The sequence below is a fragment of the Oncorhynchus clarkii genome, chromosome 5 (assembly GCF_045791955.1).
Source record: "Oncorhynchus clarkii lewisi isolate Uvic-CL-2024 chromosome 5, UVic_Ocla_1.0, whole genome shotgun sequence".
Taxonomy (NCBI): domain Eukaryota; kingdom Metazoa; phylum Chordata; class Actinopteri; order Salmoniformes; family Salmonidae; genus Oncorhynchus; species Oncorhynchus clarkii.
Window position 1 is genome coordinate 96838016 of NC_092151.1, and position 18048 is coordinate 96856063.

At 44.6% G+C, this 18048-nt stretch overlaps 1 protein-coding gene across 1 annotated transcript in view; it reads right to left on the reverse strand.

Annotated features, from left to right (window-relative positions):
* LOC139410298 (oculocutaneous albinism II) overlaps positions 1 to 18048 on the reverse strand; it is a 193483-nt gene that overhangs the window by 50294 nt on the left and 125141 nt on the right. Inside the window, exons 16-17 of the mRNA XM_071155788.1 lie at positions 5171 to 5318; positions 2961 to 3018 (exon numbers count right to left, since the gene is read on the reverse strand). Of these exons, the coding sequence (XP_071011889.1) occupies positions 2961 to 3018; positions 5171 to 5318 (206 nt within the window). The remainder of the gene's footprint in view (positions 1 to 2960; positions 3019 to 5170; positions 5319 to 18048) is intronic.

The following is an 18048-nucleotide window of genomic DNA, read 5'->3' on the forward strand; positions in this document are numbered from 1 at the left end:
AGAAGAAGAGTGTTATTCTGTTCTGTTAGGAGAGAAGAAGAGTGGTATTCTGTTCTGTTAGGAGAGAAGAAGAGTGTTATTCTGTTCTGTTAGGAGAGAAGAAGAGTGTTATTCTGTTCTGTTAGGAGAGAAGAAGAGTGTTATTCTGTTCTGTTAGGAGAGAAGAAGAGTGTTATTCTGTTCTGTTAGGAGAGAAGAAGAATACATTTTATTTGGACGCTGTCTGTAATAGTAGTAGTTATAGGACTAGTACTGGTAGTAACTGGACTCGTTGTGGTGGTGACAGGACTAGTAGTGGTAGTAACTGGACTAGTGGTGGTAGTGACAGGACTAGTAGTGGTAGTAACAGGACTAGTAGTGGTAGTATAGTGACAGGACTAGTAGTGGTAGTAACTGGACTAGTTGTGGTGGTGTAGTAACAGGACTAGTAGTGGCAGTATAGTGACAGGACTAGTAGTGGTAGTAACTGGACTAGTTGTGGTGGTAACAGGACTAGTAGTGGTAGTAACAGGACTAGTGGTGGTAGTATAGTGACAGGACTAGTAGTGGTAGTAACTGGACTAGTAGTGGTAGTAACTGGACTAGTGGTGGTAGTAACTGGACTAGTGGTGGTAGTATAGTGACAGGACTAGTAGTGGTAGTAACTGGACTAGTGGTGGTAGTAACAGGACTAGTGGTGGTAGTAACTGGACTAGTGGTGGGAGTAACTGGACTAGTAGTGGTAGTAACTGGACTAGTGGTGGTAGTATAGTGACAGGACTAGTAGTGGTAGTAACTGGACTAGTGGTGGTAGTAACTGGACTAGTAGTGGTAGTAGCTGGACTAGTGGTGGTAGTAACAGGACTAGTGGTGGTAGTAACTGGACTAGTGGTGGTAGTAACTGGACTAGTGGTGGTAGTAACAGGACTAGTGGTGGTAGTATAGTGACAGGACTAGTGGTGGTAGTAACTGGACTAGTGGTGGTAGTATAGTGGCAGGACTAGTTGTGGTGGTGTAGTAACAGGACTAGTAGTGGTAGTATAGTAACTGGACTAGTAGTGGTAGTAACAGGACTATTGGTGGTAGTATAGTGACAGGACTAGTAGTGGTAGTAACTGGACTAGTGGTGGTAGTATAGTGACAGGACTAGTAGTGGTAGTGACAGGACTAGTAGTGGTAGTATAGTGACTAGTAGTGGTAGTATAGTGACAGGACTAGTAGTGGTAGTAACAGGACTAGTTGTGGTAGTGACAGGACTAGTAGTGGTAGTGACAGGACTAGTAGTGGTAGTGTAGTGACAGGACTAGTAGTGGTAGTAACAGGACTAGTAGTGGTAGTATAGTGACAAGACTAGTAGTGGTAGTATAGTGACAGGACTAGTAGTGGTAGTAACAGGACTAGTAGTGGTAGTATAGTGACAGGACTAGTAGTGGTAGTATAGTTACAGGACTAGTAGTGGTAGTATAGTTACAGGACTAGTGGTGGTAGTGACAGGACTAGTAGTGGTAGTAACATGACTAGTTGTGGGAGTATAGTTACAGGACTAGTAGTGGTAGTATAGTTACAGGACTAGTGATGGTAGTATAGTTACAGGACTAGTGGTGGTAGTATAGTTACAGGACTAGTAGTGGTTGTATAGTGGCAGGACTAGTAGTGGTAGTAACAGGACTAGTAGTGGTAGTATAGTGACAGGACTAGTAGTGGTAGTAACTGGACTAGTTGTGGTGGTGTAGTGACTGGACTAGTAGTGGTTGTATAGTGACATGACTAGTAGTGGTAGTATAGTGACAGGACTAGTAGTGGTAGTGACAGGACTAGTAGTGGTAGTGTAGTGACAGGACTAGTAGAGGTAGTGACAGGACTAGTAGTGGTAGTATAGTGACAGGACTAGTAGTGGTAGTAACTGGACTAGTTGTTACAGGACTAGTGGTGGTAGTATAGTTACAGGACTAGTAGTGGTTGTATAGTGACAGGACTAGTAGTGGTAGTAACATGACTAGTAATGGTAGTATAGTGACAGGACTAGTAGTGGTAGTAACTGGACTAGTTGTGGTGGTGTAGTGACAGGACTAGTAGTGGTAGTATAGAGACAGGACTAGTAGTGGTAGTAACAGGACTAGTAGTGGTAGTATAGTGACAGGACTAGTTGTGGTAGTATAGTGACAGGACTAGTAGTGGTAGTATAGTGACAGGACTAGTAGTGGTAGTAACAGGACTAGTAGTGGTAGTATAGTGACAGGACTAGTAGTGGTAGTTTAGTGACAGGACTAGTAGTGGTAGTATAGTGACAGGACTAGTAGTGGTAGTATAGTGACAGGACTAGTAGTGGTAGTATAGTGACAGGACTAGTAGTGGTAGTAACTGGACTAGTGGTGGTAGTGACAGGACTAGTAGTGGTAGTGTAGTGACAGGACTAGTAGTGGTAGTATAGTGACAGGACTAGTAGTGGTAGTATAGTGACAGGACTAGTAGTGGTAGTATAGTGACAGGACTAGTAGTGGTAGTAACTGGACTAGTTGTGGTGGTGTAGTGACTGGACAGGTGCCTCTCAGGTTCTCTCAGGGGCCCAACACAGTAATGACTTGAAACAGCTTCACAGCTTGAGTTAGATGAGTTATACAGGCCAGATGAGGCTCTGAGCACATCCATCACCGTGTCTACTGGTTATCAACAACAACAGACCTACCGCTGCCTCATACAAACCGGACAGCAGATCATCTAAAAACAGCAACACAGGGAGAAGACCAACTAACAGGATGCTCTGAGTGAACATACTATTTCGTTCAGTCAAAACATCTAGATGTTGATAGACCTGTCAGTACTTTTCAGTATTCTTGTGTGTGTGTGTGTGCGTGCGTCCGTCCGTGCGCCTCAGTGACCAGATCTAATCGAAACTGAGCACTCATGGTAGATTATGGAGTGGCTCCATTTGATATAGATATAGACATATAGATTATATGATTTAGTGACTGTTATGTTACCTTTTTATGCAACTCCTGAATGTTATTCTCCCAGTTCTTATCTTCCTGAGAAATCTGTCTGGAAAAGAAAGAAAGAAAGAAAGAAATACAGACAGACAGACAGACAGACAGACAGACAGACACAGAGACAGAGACAGAGAGGTAAATATGTTTCTAACACACAAATGTACTAAAACATGTACTAACACACTGAAGCCTCAGGACCAGAACTTCCAATCAATCAGGATAAACCAAATTACATCACAGTCAAAACAAAACTACATTACTTATTGGGAAACACAAACACAAAGCAAAATGCAGTGCTATCTGGCCCTAAATCGACAGAACACCGTGGCTAAATATTTGACCATGGTTACTGATCAAAGCCTTAGAAAAACCTTGACGAAGTACAGGCTCAGTGAGCACAGCCTTGCCATTGAGAAGGGTAGACACAGGGAAACCTGTCTCCCTGTAGAGGAAAGGCTGTGCAACCACTGCACAACAGCAGAACATGGCTCCCTGTAGAGGAAAGGCTGTGCAACCACTGCACCACTGCAGAACCTGTCTCCCTGTAGAGGAAAGGCTGTACAACCACTGCACAACAGCAGAACATGGCTCCCTGTAGAGGAAAGGCTGTGCAACCACTGCACCACAGCAGAACCTGGCTCCCTGTAGAGGAAAGGCTGTACAACCACTGCACAACAGCAGAACATGGCTCCCTGTAGAGGAAAGGCTGTGCAACCACTGCACCACAGCAGAACCTGGCTCCCTGTAGAGGAAAGGCTGTGCAACCACTGCACCACAGCAGAACCTGGCTCCCTGTAGAGGAAAGGCTGTGCAACCACTGCACAACAGCAGAACATGGCTCCCTGTAGAGGAAAGGCTGTGCAACCACTGCACAACAGCAGAACCTGGCTCCCTGTAGAGGAAAGGCTGTACAACCACTGCACCACAGCAGAACCTGGCTCCCTGTAGAGGAAAGGCTGTGCAACCACTGCACCACAGCAGAACCTGGCTCCCTGTAGAGGAAAGGCTGTACAACCACTGCACCACAGCAGAACCTGGCTCCCTGTAGAGGAAAGGCTGTACAACCACTGCACCACAGCAACCTGAGATAGAGCTGCATTTCCTGACAAAATGTAAAAAATATAAAACAATTAGAGTGTGTAATTTCGCCTTATTTGAAACCCTTATTCAAGGTTTCAAAGACCTCTCTGGTGACAGTATTGTTATTGTCCAATGTCTGGTTATTGTGACCCTTGGTTATTGTTGTTACTGTTGTCCCGTTGACCATTTTGATTCTTATTATTTTCATATTATAAATATCCAAAGTAAAGCTTTGGCAATATGTACATTGTTACGTCATGCCAATAAAGCAAATTGAAATTAATTTTAAAAAAAAGAGAGAGAGAGAGAGGGGGGGAACAGAGAGACAGAGAGAGAGAGAGGGGGGGGGAAGAGAGAGACAGAGAGAGAGAGAGGGGGGGGGGGGAGAGAGAGACAGAGAGAGAGAGAGAGGGGGGGAAGAGAGAGAGAGAGAGAGAGAAAGAAAGAGAGGCAGAGAGAGAGGGAGAGAGAGAGAGAGAGAGAGAGAGAGAGAGAGAGAGACAGAGAGACAGACAGATCCTCTGATCCATCAAACTTCTCTCTCTTTGAAAATATTTATTTTATTTTAATGAGACTACGTGACAAAATGAATGAAAGTCAAATCTGCTTTTAATTAACCATCCACTCAGTTAGTACAGTGTACCTGGGCACGCTATTGCTTAGAAAGCCCTGCCTGTACCACTGGAAGGGTTTGAGTAGCCTAGAAAGCCCTGTCTGTAACTCTGGAAGGTTTTGAGTTTCCTAGAAAGCCATGTCTGTACCTCTGGAAGGGATTGAGTTTCCTAGAAAGCCCTGTCTGTACATCTGGAAGGGATTGAGTTTCTTAGAAAGCCCTGTCTGTCACTGGAAGGTTTTGAATTGCCCAGAAAGCCCTGTCTGTACCTCTGGAAGGTTTTGAGTTGATTAGAAAGCCTGGTCTGTACCTCTGGAAGGTTTTGAGTTGATTAGGAAGCCCTGTCTGTACGTCTGGAAGGTTTTGAGTTGATTAGAAAGCCCTGTCTGTCACTGGAAGGGTTTGAGTTGCCCAGAAAGCCCTGTCTGTACCTCTGGAAGGTTTTGAGTTGATTAGAAAGCCCTGTCTGTCAGTGGAAGGTATTGAGTTGCCCAGAAAGCCCTGTCTGTACCTCTGGAAGGTTTTGAGTTGCTTGCGGAGCACGCTCTCCAGGTTGAGAACCTTCTGCATCAGTAGACACTTGACAGCTGTCTCCTCTCTGCTGGCCGGGCTAATACGCTGGGCCGTCTGCCTCCATACACGGATTTCATGCCTCAGCTCTAGGGAACGCAAACACACAATAATACATGTCACTGAAAAGTACTGACAGGTCTATCAACATCTAGATGTTTTGACTGAACGAAATAGAATGTTCACTCAGAGCATCCTGTTAGTTGGTCTTCTCCCTGTGTTGCTGTTTTCAGATGATCTGCTGTCCGGTTTGTATGAGGCAGCGGTAGGTCTGTTGTTGTTGATAACCAGCAGACACGGTGATGGATGTGCTCAGAGCCTCATCTGGCCTGTATAACTCATCTAACTCAAGCTGTGAAGCTGTTTCAAGTCATTACTGTGTTGGGCCCCTGAGAGAACCTGAGAGGCACCTGTCCAGTCACTACACCACCACAACTAGTCCAGTTACTACCACTACTAGTCCTGTCACTATACTATCACTACTAGTCCTGTCACTATACTACCACTACTAGTCCTGTTACTACCACTACTAGTCCTGTCACTATACTACCACTACTAGTCCTGTCACTACCTCTACTAGTCCTGTCACTACACTACCACTACTAGTCCTGTCACTATACTACCACTACTAGTCCTGTCACTACCTCTACTAGTCCTGTCACTACACTACCACTACTAGTCCTGTCACTATACTACCACTACTAGTCCTGTTACTACCTCTACTAGTCCTGTCACTATACTACCACTACTAGTCCTGTCACTATACTACCACTACTAGTCCTGTTACTACCACTACTACTCCTGTAACTATACTACCACTACTAGTCCTGTAACTATACTACCACCACTAGTCCTGTAACTATACTACCACCACTAGTCCTGTAACTATACTACCACCACTAGTCCTGTAACTATACTACCACAACTAGTCCTGTTACTACCACTACTAGTCCTGTCACTACCACCACTAGTCCTGTAACTATACTACCAATACTAGTCCTGTAACTATACTACCAATACTAGTCCTGTAACTATACTACCACACTAGTCCTGTAACTATACTACCAATACTAGTCCTGTAACTATACTACCACAACTAGTCCTGTTACTACCACCACTAGTCCTGTCACTATACTACCACTACTAGTCCTGTTACTATACTACCACTACTAGTCCTGTCACTATACTACCGCTACTAGTCCTGTCACTATACTACCACTACTAGTCCTGTCACTACACTACCACTACTAGTCCTGTTACTACACTACCACTACTAGTCCTGTCACTATACTACCACTACTAGTCCTGTCACTACCACAACTAGTCCTGTCACTACCACTACTAGTCCTGTCACTATACTACCACCACTAGTCCTGTCACTATACTACCACTACTAGTCGTGTAACTATACTACCACAACTAGTCCTGTTACTACCACTACTAGTCCTGTCACTACCACCACTAGTCCTGTAACTATACTACCAATACTAGTCCTGTAACTATACTACCAATACTAGTCCTGTAACTATACTACCACTACCAGTCCTGTCACTACCACTACTAGTCCTGTCACTATACTACCACTACTAGTCATGTCACTACCACTACTAGTCCTGTCACTACACTACCACTACTAGTCCTGTCACTATACTACCACCACTAGTCCTGTCACTATACTACCACTACTAGTCCTGTAACTATACTACCACAACTAGTCCTGTCACTATACTACCACTACTAGTCCTGTCACTACCTCTACTAGTCCTGTCACTACACTACCACTACTAGTCCTGTCACTATACTACCACTACTAGTCCTGTTACTACCTCTACTAGTCCTGTCACTATACTACCACTACTAGTCCTGTCACTATACTACCACTACTAGTCATGTCACTACCACTACTAGTCCTGTCACTACACTACCACTACTAGTCCTGTCACTATACTACCACCACTAGTCCTGTCACTATACTACCACTACTAGTCCTGTAACTATACTACCACAACTAGTCCTGTTACTACCACTACTAGTCCTGTCACTACCACCACTAGTCCTGTAACTATACTACCAATACTAGTCCTGTAACTATACTACCAATACTAGTCCTGTAACTATACTACCACACTCGTCCTGTAACTAAACTACCAATACTAGTCCTGTAACTATACTACCACTACTAGTCCTGTTACTACCACTACTAGTCCTGTCTCTACCACCACTAGTCCTGTCACTATACTACCACTACTAGTCCTGTTACTATACTACCACTACTAGTCCTGTCACTACACTACCACTACTAGTCCTGTCACTATACTACCACCACTAGTCCTGTCACTATACTACCACTACTAGTCCTGTCACTACCACTACTAGTCCTGTCACTATACTACCACTACTAGTCCTTTCACTACCACTACTAGTCCTGTCACTATACTACCACCACTAGTCCTGTCACTATACTACCACTACTAGTCCTGTCACTACCACAACTAGTCATGTCACTACACTACCACTACTAGTCCTGTCACTACACTACCACTACTAGTCCTGTCACTATACTACCACTACTAGTCCTGTCACTATACTACCACTACTAGTCCTGTCAGTACCACTACCAGTCCTGTCACTACACTACCACTACTAGTCATGTCACTATACCACCACTACTAGTCCTGTCACTACCACAACTAGTCCTGTCACTACACTACCACTACTAGTCCTGTCACTATACTACCACTACTAGTCCTATCACTACCACTACTAGTCCTGTCACTATACTACCACGACTAGTCCTGTCACTATACTACCACTACTAGTCCTGTCACTATACTACCACTACTTGTCCTGTCACTACACTACCACTACTAGTCCTGTCACTACACTACCACTACTAGTCCTGTCACTACCACTACTAGTCCTGTCGCTATACTACCACTACTAGTCCTGTCACTATACTGCCACTACTAGTCCTGTCACTACCACTACTAGTCCTGTCAATACACTACCACTACTAGTCCTGTCACTACCACTACTAGTCCTGTCACTACCACTACTAGTCCTGTCACTACACTACCACTACTAGTCCTGTCACTATACTACCACTACTAGTCCTGTTACTACACTACCACTACTAGTCCTGTCACTATATTACCACTACTAGTCCTGTCACTACCACTACTAGTCCTGTCACTACACTACCACTACTAGTCCTGTCACTACACTACCACCACTAGTCCTGTCACTATACTACCACTACTAGTCCTGTCACTACCACTACTAGTCCTGTCACTATACTACCACTACTTGTCCTGTCACTACCACTACTAGTCCTGTCACTATACTACCACCACTAGTCCTGTCACTATACTACCACTACTAGTCCAGTCACTACCACTACTAGTCCTGTCACTATACTACCACTACTAGTCCTATCACTACTAGTCCTGTCACTACCACTACTAGTCCTTTCACTATACTACCACTACTAGTCATGTCACTACTAGTCCTGTCACTATACTACCACTACTAGTCCAGTCACTACCACTACTAGTCCTGTCACTACCACAACTAGTCCTGTCACTACACTACCACTACTAGTCCTGTCACTACACTACCACTACTAGTCCTGTCACAATACTACCACTACTAGTCCTGTCACTATACTACCACTACTAGTCCTATCACTACCACTACTAGTCCTGTCACTATACTACCACTACTAGCCCTGTCACTATACTACCACTACTAGTCCTGTCACTATACTTCCACTACTAGTCCTGTCACTATACTATCACTACTAGTCCTGTCACTACCACTACTAGTCCTGTCACTACACTACCACTACTAGTCCTGTCACTATACTACCACTACTAGTCCTGTCACTACACTACCACTACTAGTCCTGTCACTATACTACCACCACTAGTCCTGTCACTATACTACCACTACTAGTCCTGTCACTACTAGTCCTGTCACTATACTACCACTACTAGTCCTTTCACTACCACTACTAGTCCTGTCACTATACTACCACCACTAGTCCTGTCACTATACTACCACTACTAGTCCTGTCACTACCACAACTAGTCATGTCACTACACTACCACTACTAGTCCTGTCACTACACTACCACTACTAGTCCTGTCACTATACTACCACTACTAGTCCTGTCACTATACTACCACTACTAGTCCTGTCACTACCACTACTAGTCCTGTCACTATACTACCACTACTAGTCCTGTCAGTACCACTACCAGTCCTGTCACTACACTACCACTACTAGTCATGTCACTATACCACCACTACTAGTCCTGTCACTACCACAACTAGTCCTGTCACTACACTACCACTACTAGTCCTGTCACTATACTACCACTACTAGTCCTATCACTACCACTACTAGTCCTGTCACTATACTACCATGACTAGTCCTGTCACTATACTACCACTACTAGTCCTGTCACTATACTACCACTACTTGTCCTGTCACTACACTACCACTACTAGTCCTGTCACTACACTACCACTACTAGTCCTGTCACTACCACTACTAGTCCTGTCGCTATACTACCACTACTAGTCCTGTCACTATACTGCCACTACTAGTCCTGTCACTACCACTACTAGTCCTGTCAATACACTACCACTACTAGTCCTGTCACTACCACTACTAGTCCTGTCACTACCACTACTAGTCCTGTCACTACACTACCACTACTAGTCCTGTCACTATACTACCACTACTAGTCCTGTTACTACACTACCACTACTAGTCCTGTCACTATACTACCACTACTAGTCCTGTCACTACCACTACTAGTCCTGTCACTACACTACCACTACTAGTCCTGTCACTACACTACCACTACTAGTCCTGTCACTACCACTACTAGTCCTGTCGCTATACTACCACTACTAGTCCTGTCACTATACTGCCACTACTAGTCCTGTCACTACCACTACTAGTCCTGTCAATACACTACCACTACTAGTCCTGTCACTCACTACCACTACTAGTCCTGTCACTACCACTACTAGTCCTGTCACTACACTACCACTACTAGTCCTGTCACTACACTACCACTACTAGTCCTGTTACTACACTACCACTACTAGTCCTGTCACTATACTACCACTACTAGTCCTGTCACTACCACTACTAGTCCTGTCACTACACTACCACTACTAGTCCTGTCACTATACTACCACCACTAGTCCTGTCACTATACTACCACTACTAGTCCTGTCACTACCACTACTAGTCCTGTCACTATACTACCACTACTTGTCCTGTCACTACCACTACTAGCCCTGTCACTATACTACCACTACTAGTCCTGTCACTATACTTCCACTACTAGTCCTGTCACTATACTATCACTACTAGTCCTATCACTACCACTACTAGTCCTGTCACTATACTACCACTACTAGTCCTGTCACTACCACTAGTAGTCCTGTTGCTATACTACCACTACTAGTCCTATCACTACCACTACTAGTCCTGTCACTACCACTACCACTACTAGTCCTGTCACAATACTACCACTACTAGTCCTGTCACTATACTACCACTACTAGTCCTATCACTACCACTACTAGTCCTGTCACTATACTACCACTACTAGCCCTGTCACTATACTACCACTACTAGTCCTGTCACTATACTTCCACTACTAGTCCTGTCACTATACTATCACTACTAGTCCTATCACTACCACTACTAGTCCTGTCACTATACTACCACTACTAGTCCTGTCACTACCACTAGTAGTCCTGTTACTACACTACCACTACTAGTCCTGTCACTATACTACCACTACTAGTCCTGTCACTACCACTACTAGTCCTGTCACTACACTACCACTACTAGTCCTGTCACTACACTACCACTACTAGTCCTGTCACTACCACTACTAGTCCTGTCGCTATACTACCACTACTAGTCCTGTCACTATACTGCCACTACTAGTCCTGTCACTACCACTACTAGTCCTGTCAATACACTACCACTACTAGTCCTGTCACTACCACTACTAGTCCTGTCACTACCACTACTAGTCCTGTCACTACACTACCACTACTAGTCCTGTCACTACACTACCACTACTAGTCCTGTTACTACACTACCACTACTAGTCCTGTCACTATACTACCACTACTAGTCCTGTCACTACCACTACTAGTCCTGTCACTACACTACCACTACTAGTCCTGTCACTATACTACCACCACTAGTCCTGTCACTATACTACCACTACTAGTCCTGTCACTACCACTACTAGTCCTGTCACTATACTACCACTACTTGTCCTGTCACTACCACTACTAGTCCTGTCACTATACTACCACCACTAGTCCTGTCACTATACTACCACTACTAGTCCAGTCACTACCACTACTAGTCCTGTCACTATACTACCACTACTAGTCCTATCACTACTAGTCCTGTCACTACCACTACTAGTCCTGTCACTATACTACCACTACTAGTCATGTCACTACTAGTCCTGTCACTATACTACCACTACTAGTCCAGTCACTACCACTACTAGTTCTGTCACTATACTACCACTACTAGTCCTGTCACTACCACAACTAGTCCTGTCACTACACTACCACTACTAGTCCTGTCACTACACTACCACTACTAGTCCTGTCACAATACTACCACTACTAGTCCTGTCACTATACTACCACTACTAGTCCTATCACTACCACTACTAGTCCTGTCACTATACTACCACTACTAGCCCTGTCACTATACTACCACTACTAGTCCTGTCACTATACTTCCACTACTAGTCCTGTCACTATACTATCACTACTAGTCCTATCACTACTAGTCCTGTCACTATACTACCACTACTAGTCCTGTCACTACCACTAGTAGTCCTGTTGCTATACTACCACTACTAGTCCTATCACTACCACTACTAGTCCTGTCACTACCACTACTAGTCCTGTCACTATACTACCACTACTAGTCCTATCACTACTAGTCCTGTCACTACCACTACTAGTCCTGTCACTATACTACCACTACTAGTCCTGTCACTACCACTACTAGTCCTGTCACTATACTACCACTACTAGTCCTATCACTACCACTACTAATCCTGTCACTACCACTACTAGTCCTGTCGCTATACTACCACTACTAGTCCTATCACTACCACTACTAGTCCTGTCACTATACTACCACTACTAGTCCTGTTACTACACTACCACTACTAGTCCTGTCACTATACTACCACTACTAGTCCTGTCACTACCACTACTAGTCCTGTCACTACACTACCACTACTAGTCCTGTCACTACACTACCACCACTAGTCCTGTCACTATACTACCACTACTAGTCCTGTCACTACCACTACTAGTCCTGTCACTATACTACCACTACTTGTCCTGTCACTACCACTACTAGTCCTGTCACTATACTACCACCACTAGTCCTGTCACTATACTACCACTACTAGTCCAGTCACTACCACTACTAGTCCTGTCACTATACTACCACTACTAGTCCTATCACTACTAGTCCTGTCACTACCACTACTAGTCCTTTCACTATACTACCACTACTAGTCATGTCACTACTAGTCCTGTCACTATACTACCACTACTAGTCCAGTCACTACCACTACTAGTCCTGTCACTATACTACCACTACTAGTCCTGTCACTACCACAACTAGTCCTGTCACTACACTACCACTACTAGTCCTGTCACTACACTACCACTACTAGTCCTGTCACAATACTACCACTACTAGTCCTGTCACTATACTACCACTACTAGTCCTATCACTACCACTACTAGTCCTGTCACTATACTACCACTACTAGCCCTGTCACTATACTACCACTACTAGTCCTGTCACTATACTTCCACTACTAGTCCTGTCACTATACTATCACTACTAGTCCTGTCACTACCACTACTAGTCCTGTCACTACACTACCACTACTAGTCCTGTCACTATACTACCACTACTAGTCCTGTCACTACACTACCACTACTAGTCCTGTCACTATACTACCACCACTAGTCCTGTCACTATACTACCACTACTAGTCCTGTCACTACCACTACTAGTCCTGTCACTATACTACCACTACTAGTCCTTTCACTACCACTACTAGTCCTGTCACTATACTACCACCACTAGTCCTGTCACTATACTACCACTACTAGTCCTGTCACTACCACAACTAGTCATGTCACTACACTACCACTACTAGTCCTGTCACTACACTACCACTACTAGTCCTGTCACTATACTACCACTACTAGTCCTGTCACTATACTACCACTACTAGTCCTGTCACTACCACTACTAGTCCTGTCACTATACTACCACTACTAGTCCTGTCAGTACCACTACCAGTCCTGTCACTACACTACCACTACTAGTCATGTCACTATACCACCACTACTAGTCCTGTCACTACCACAACTAGTCCTGTCACTACACTACCACTACTAGTCCTGTCACTATACTACCACTACTAGTCCTATCACTACCACTACTAGTCCTGTCACTATACTACCATGACTAGTCCTGTCACTATACTACCACTACTAGTCCTGTCACTATACTACCACTACTTGTCCTGTCACTACACTACCACTACTAGTCCTGTCACTACACTACCACTACTAGTCCTGTCACTACCACTACTAGTCCTGTCGCTATACTACCACTACTAGTCCTGTCACTATACTGCCACTACTAGTCCTGTCACTACCACTACTAGTCCTGTCAATACACTACCACTACTAGTCCTGTCACTACCACTACTAGTCCTGTCACTACCACTACTAGTCCTGTCACTACACTACCACTACTAGTCCTGTCACTATACTACCACTACTAGTCCTGTTACTACACTACCACTACTAGTCCTGTCACTATACTACCACTACTAGTCCTGTCACTACCACTACTAGTCCTGTCACTACACTACCACTACTAGTCCTGTCACTACACTACCACTACTAGTCCTGTCACTACCACTACTAGTCCTGTCGCTATACTACCACTACTAGTCCTGTCACTATACTGCCACTACTAGTCCTGTCACTACCACTACTAGTCCTGTCAATACACTACCACTACTAGTCCTGTCACTACCACTACTAGTCCTGTCACTACCACTACTAGTCCTGTCACTACACTACCACTACTAGTCCTGTCACTACACTACCACTACTAGTCCTGTTACTACACTACCACTACTAGTCCTGTCACTATACTACCACTACTAGTCCTGTCACTACCACTACTAGTCCTGTCACTACACTACCACTACTAGTCCTGTCACTATACTACCACCACTAGTCCTGTCACTATACTACCACTACTAGTCCTGTCACTACCACTACTAGTCCTGTCACTATACTACCACTACTTGTCCTGTCACTACCACTACTAGTCCTGTCACTATACTACCACCACTAGTCCTGTCACTATACTACCACTACTAGTCCAGTCACTACCACTACTAGTCCTGTCACTATACTACCACTACTAGTCCTATCACTACTAGTCCTGTCACTACCACTACTAGTCCTGTCACTATACTACCACTACTAGTCATGTCACTACTAGTCCTGTCACTATACTACCACTACTAGGCCAGTCACTACCACTACTAGTCCTGTCACTATACTACCACTACTAGTCCTGTCACTACCACAACTAGTCCTGTCACTACACTACCACTACTAGTCCTGTCACTACACTACCACTACTAGTCCTGTCACAATACTACCACTACTAGTCCTGTCACTATACTACCACTACTAGTCCTATCACTACCACTACTAGTCCTGTCACTATACTACCACTACTAGCCCTGTCACTATACTACCACTACTAGTCCTGTCACTATACTTCCACTACTAGTCCTGTCACTATACTATCACTACTAGTCCTATCACTACCACTACTAGTCCTGTCACTATACTACCACTACTAGTCCTGTCACTACCACTAGTAGTCCTGTTGCTATACTACCACTACTAGTCCTATCACTACCACTACTAGTCCTGTCACTACCACTACCACTACTAGTCCTGTCACAATACTACCACTACTAGTCCTGTCACTATACTACCACTACTAGTCCTATCACTACCACTACTAGTCCTGTCACTATACTACCACTACTAGCCCTGTCACTATACTACCACTACTAGTCCTGTCACTATACTTCCACTACTAGTCCTGTCACTATACTATCACTACTAGTCCTATCACTACCACTACTAGTCCTGTCACTATACTACCACTACTAGTCCTGTCACTACCACTAGTAGTCCTGTTACTACACTACCACTACTAGTCCTGTCACTATACTACCACTACTAGTCCTGTCACTACCACTACTAGTCCTGTCACTACACTACCACTACTAGTCCTGTCACTACACTACCACTACTAGTCCTGTCACTACCACTACTAGTCCTGTCGCTATACTACCACTACTAGTCCTGTCACTATACTGCCACTACTAGTCCTGTCACTACCACTACTAGTCCTGTCAATACACTACCACTACTAGTCCTGTCACTACCACTACTAGTCCTGTCACTACCACTACTAGTCCTGTCACTACACTACCACTACTAGTCCTGTCACTACACTACCACTACTAGTCCTGTTACTACACTACCACTACTAGTCCTGTCACTATACTACCACTACTAGTCCTGTCACTACCACTACTAGTCCTGTCACTACACTACCACTACTAGTCCTGTCACTATACTACCACCACTAGTCCTGTCACTATACTACCACTACTAGTCCTGTCACTACCACTACTAGTCCTGTCACTATACTACCACTACTTGTCCTGTCACTACCACTACTAGTCCTGTCACTATACTACCACCACTAGTCCTGTCACTATACTACCACTACTAGTCCAGTCACTACCACTACTAGTCCTGTCACTATACTACCACTACTAGTCCTATCACTACTAGTCCTGTCACTACCACTACTAGTCCTGTCACTATACTACCACTACTAGTCATGTCACTACTAGTCCTGTCACTATACTACCACTACTAGTCCAGTCACTACCACTACTAGTTCTGTCACTATACTACCACTACTAGTCCTGTCACTACCACAACTAGTCCTGTCACTACACTACCACTACTAGTCCTGTCACTACACTACCACTACTAGTCCTGTCACAATACTACCACTACTAGTCCTGTCACTATACTACCACTACTAGTCCTATCACTACCACTACTAGTCCTGTCACTATACTACCACTACTAGCCCTGTCACTATACTACCACTACTAGTCCTGTCACTATACTTCCACTACTAGTCCTGTCACTATACTATCACTACTAGTCCTATCACTACTAGTCCTGTCACTATACTACCACTACTAGTCCTGTCACTACCACTAGTAGTCCTGTTGCTATACTACCACTACTAGTCCTATCACTACCACTACTAGTCCTGTCACTACCACTACTAGTCCTGTCACTATACTACCACTACTAGTCCTATCACTACTAGTCCTGTCACTACCACTACTAGTCCTGTCACTATACTACCACTACTAGTCCTGTCACTACCACTACTAGTCCTGTCACTATACTACCACTACTAGTCCTATCACTACCACTACTAATCCTGTCACTACCACTACTAGTCCTGTCGCTATACTACCACTACTAGTCCTATCACTACCACTACTAGTCCTGTCACTATACTTCCACTACTAGTCCTGTCACTATACTACCACTACTTGTCCTGTCACTAGTCTACCACTACTAGTCCTGTCACTACCACTACTAGTCCTGTCACTACCACTACTACTCCTGTCACTACCACTACTAGTCCTGTCACTACACTACCCTTGACAAGGGGGCCATGACTGAGTGTGACAGTGGCTGGAGTCTCAGTGATGCTGTTTTTGACAGCCATTATCACGTTCACACACTACTGTGGCGTTCTACCCTCCACTGTGTCTGACTGACTGTCTCTACCCTCCACTGTGTCTGACTGACTGTCTCTACCCTCCACTGTGTCTGACTGACTGTCCACCAGGCAGCTCTACCCTCCACTGTGTCTGACTGACTGTCTCTACCCTCCACTGTGTCTGACTGACTGTCTCTACCCTCCACTGTGTCTGACTGACTGTCCACCAGGCTGCTCTACCCTCCACTGTGTATGGGTAAGGATTAGGGTAGTGTATGGGTTAGGATTAGGGTAGTGTATGGGTTAGGGTAGTGTATGGGTTGGGGTAGTGTATGGGTTAGGATTAGGGTAGTGTATGGGTTAGGATTAGGGTAGTGTATGGGTTAGGGTAGTGTATGGGTTAGGGTAGTGTATGGGTTGGGGTAGTGTATGGGTTAGGATTAGGGTAGTGTATGGGTTAGGATTAGGGTAGTGTATGGGTTAGGGTAGTGTATGGGTTAGGGTAGTGTATGGGTTAGGATTAGAGTAGTGTATGGGTTAGGGTAGTGTATGGGTTAGGGTTAGGGTAGTGTATGAGTTAGGGTAGTGTATGGGTTAGGGTAGTGTATGGGTTAATTTCTTAAGGCTGCAGTGGCAGTATTGAGTTGCTTGGATGAAAGGTGCCCAGAGGTGCCCAGAGTAAACGGCCTGCTCCTCAGTCCCAGTTGCTAATATATGCATATTATTAGTATATTTGGATAGAAAACACTCTGAAGTTTCTAAAACTGTTTGAATGATGTCTGTGAGTATAGCAGAACCCATATGGCAGGCAGAAACCTGAGAAGAAATCCAAAAAGGAAGTGGGAAATCTGAGGT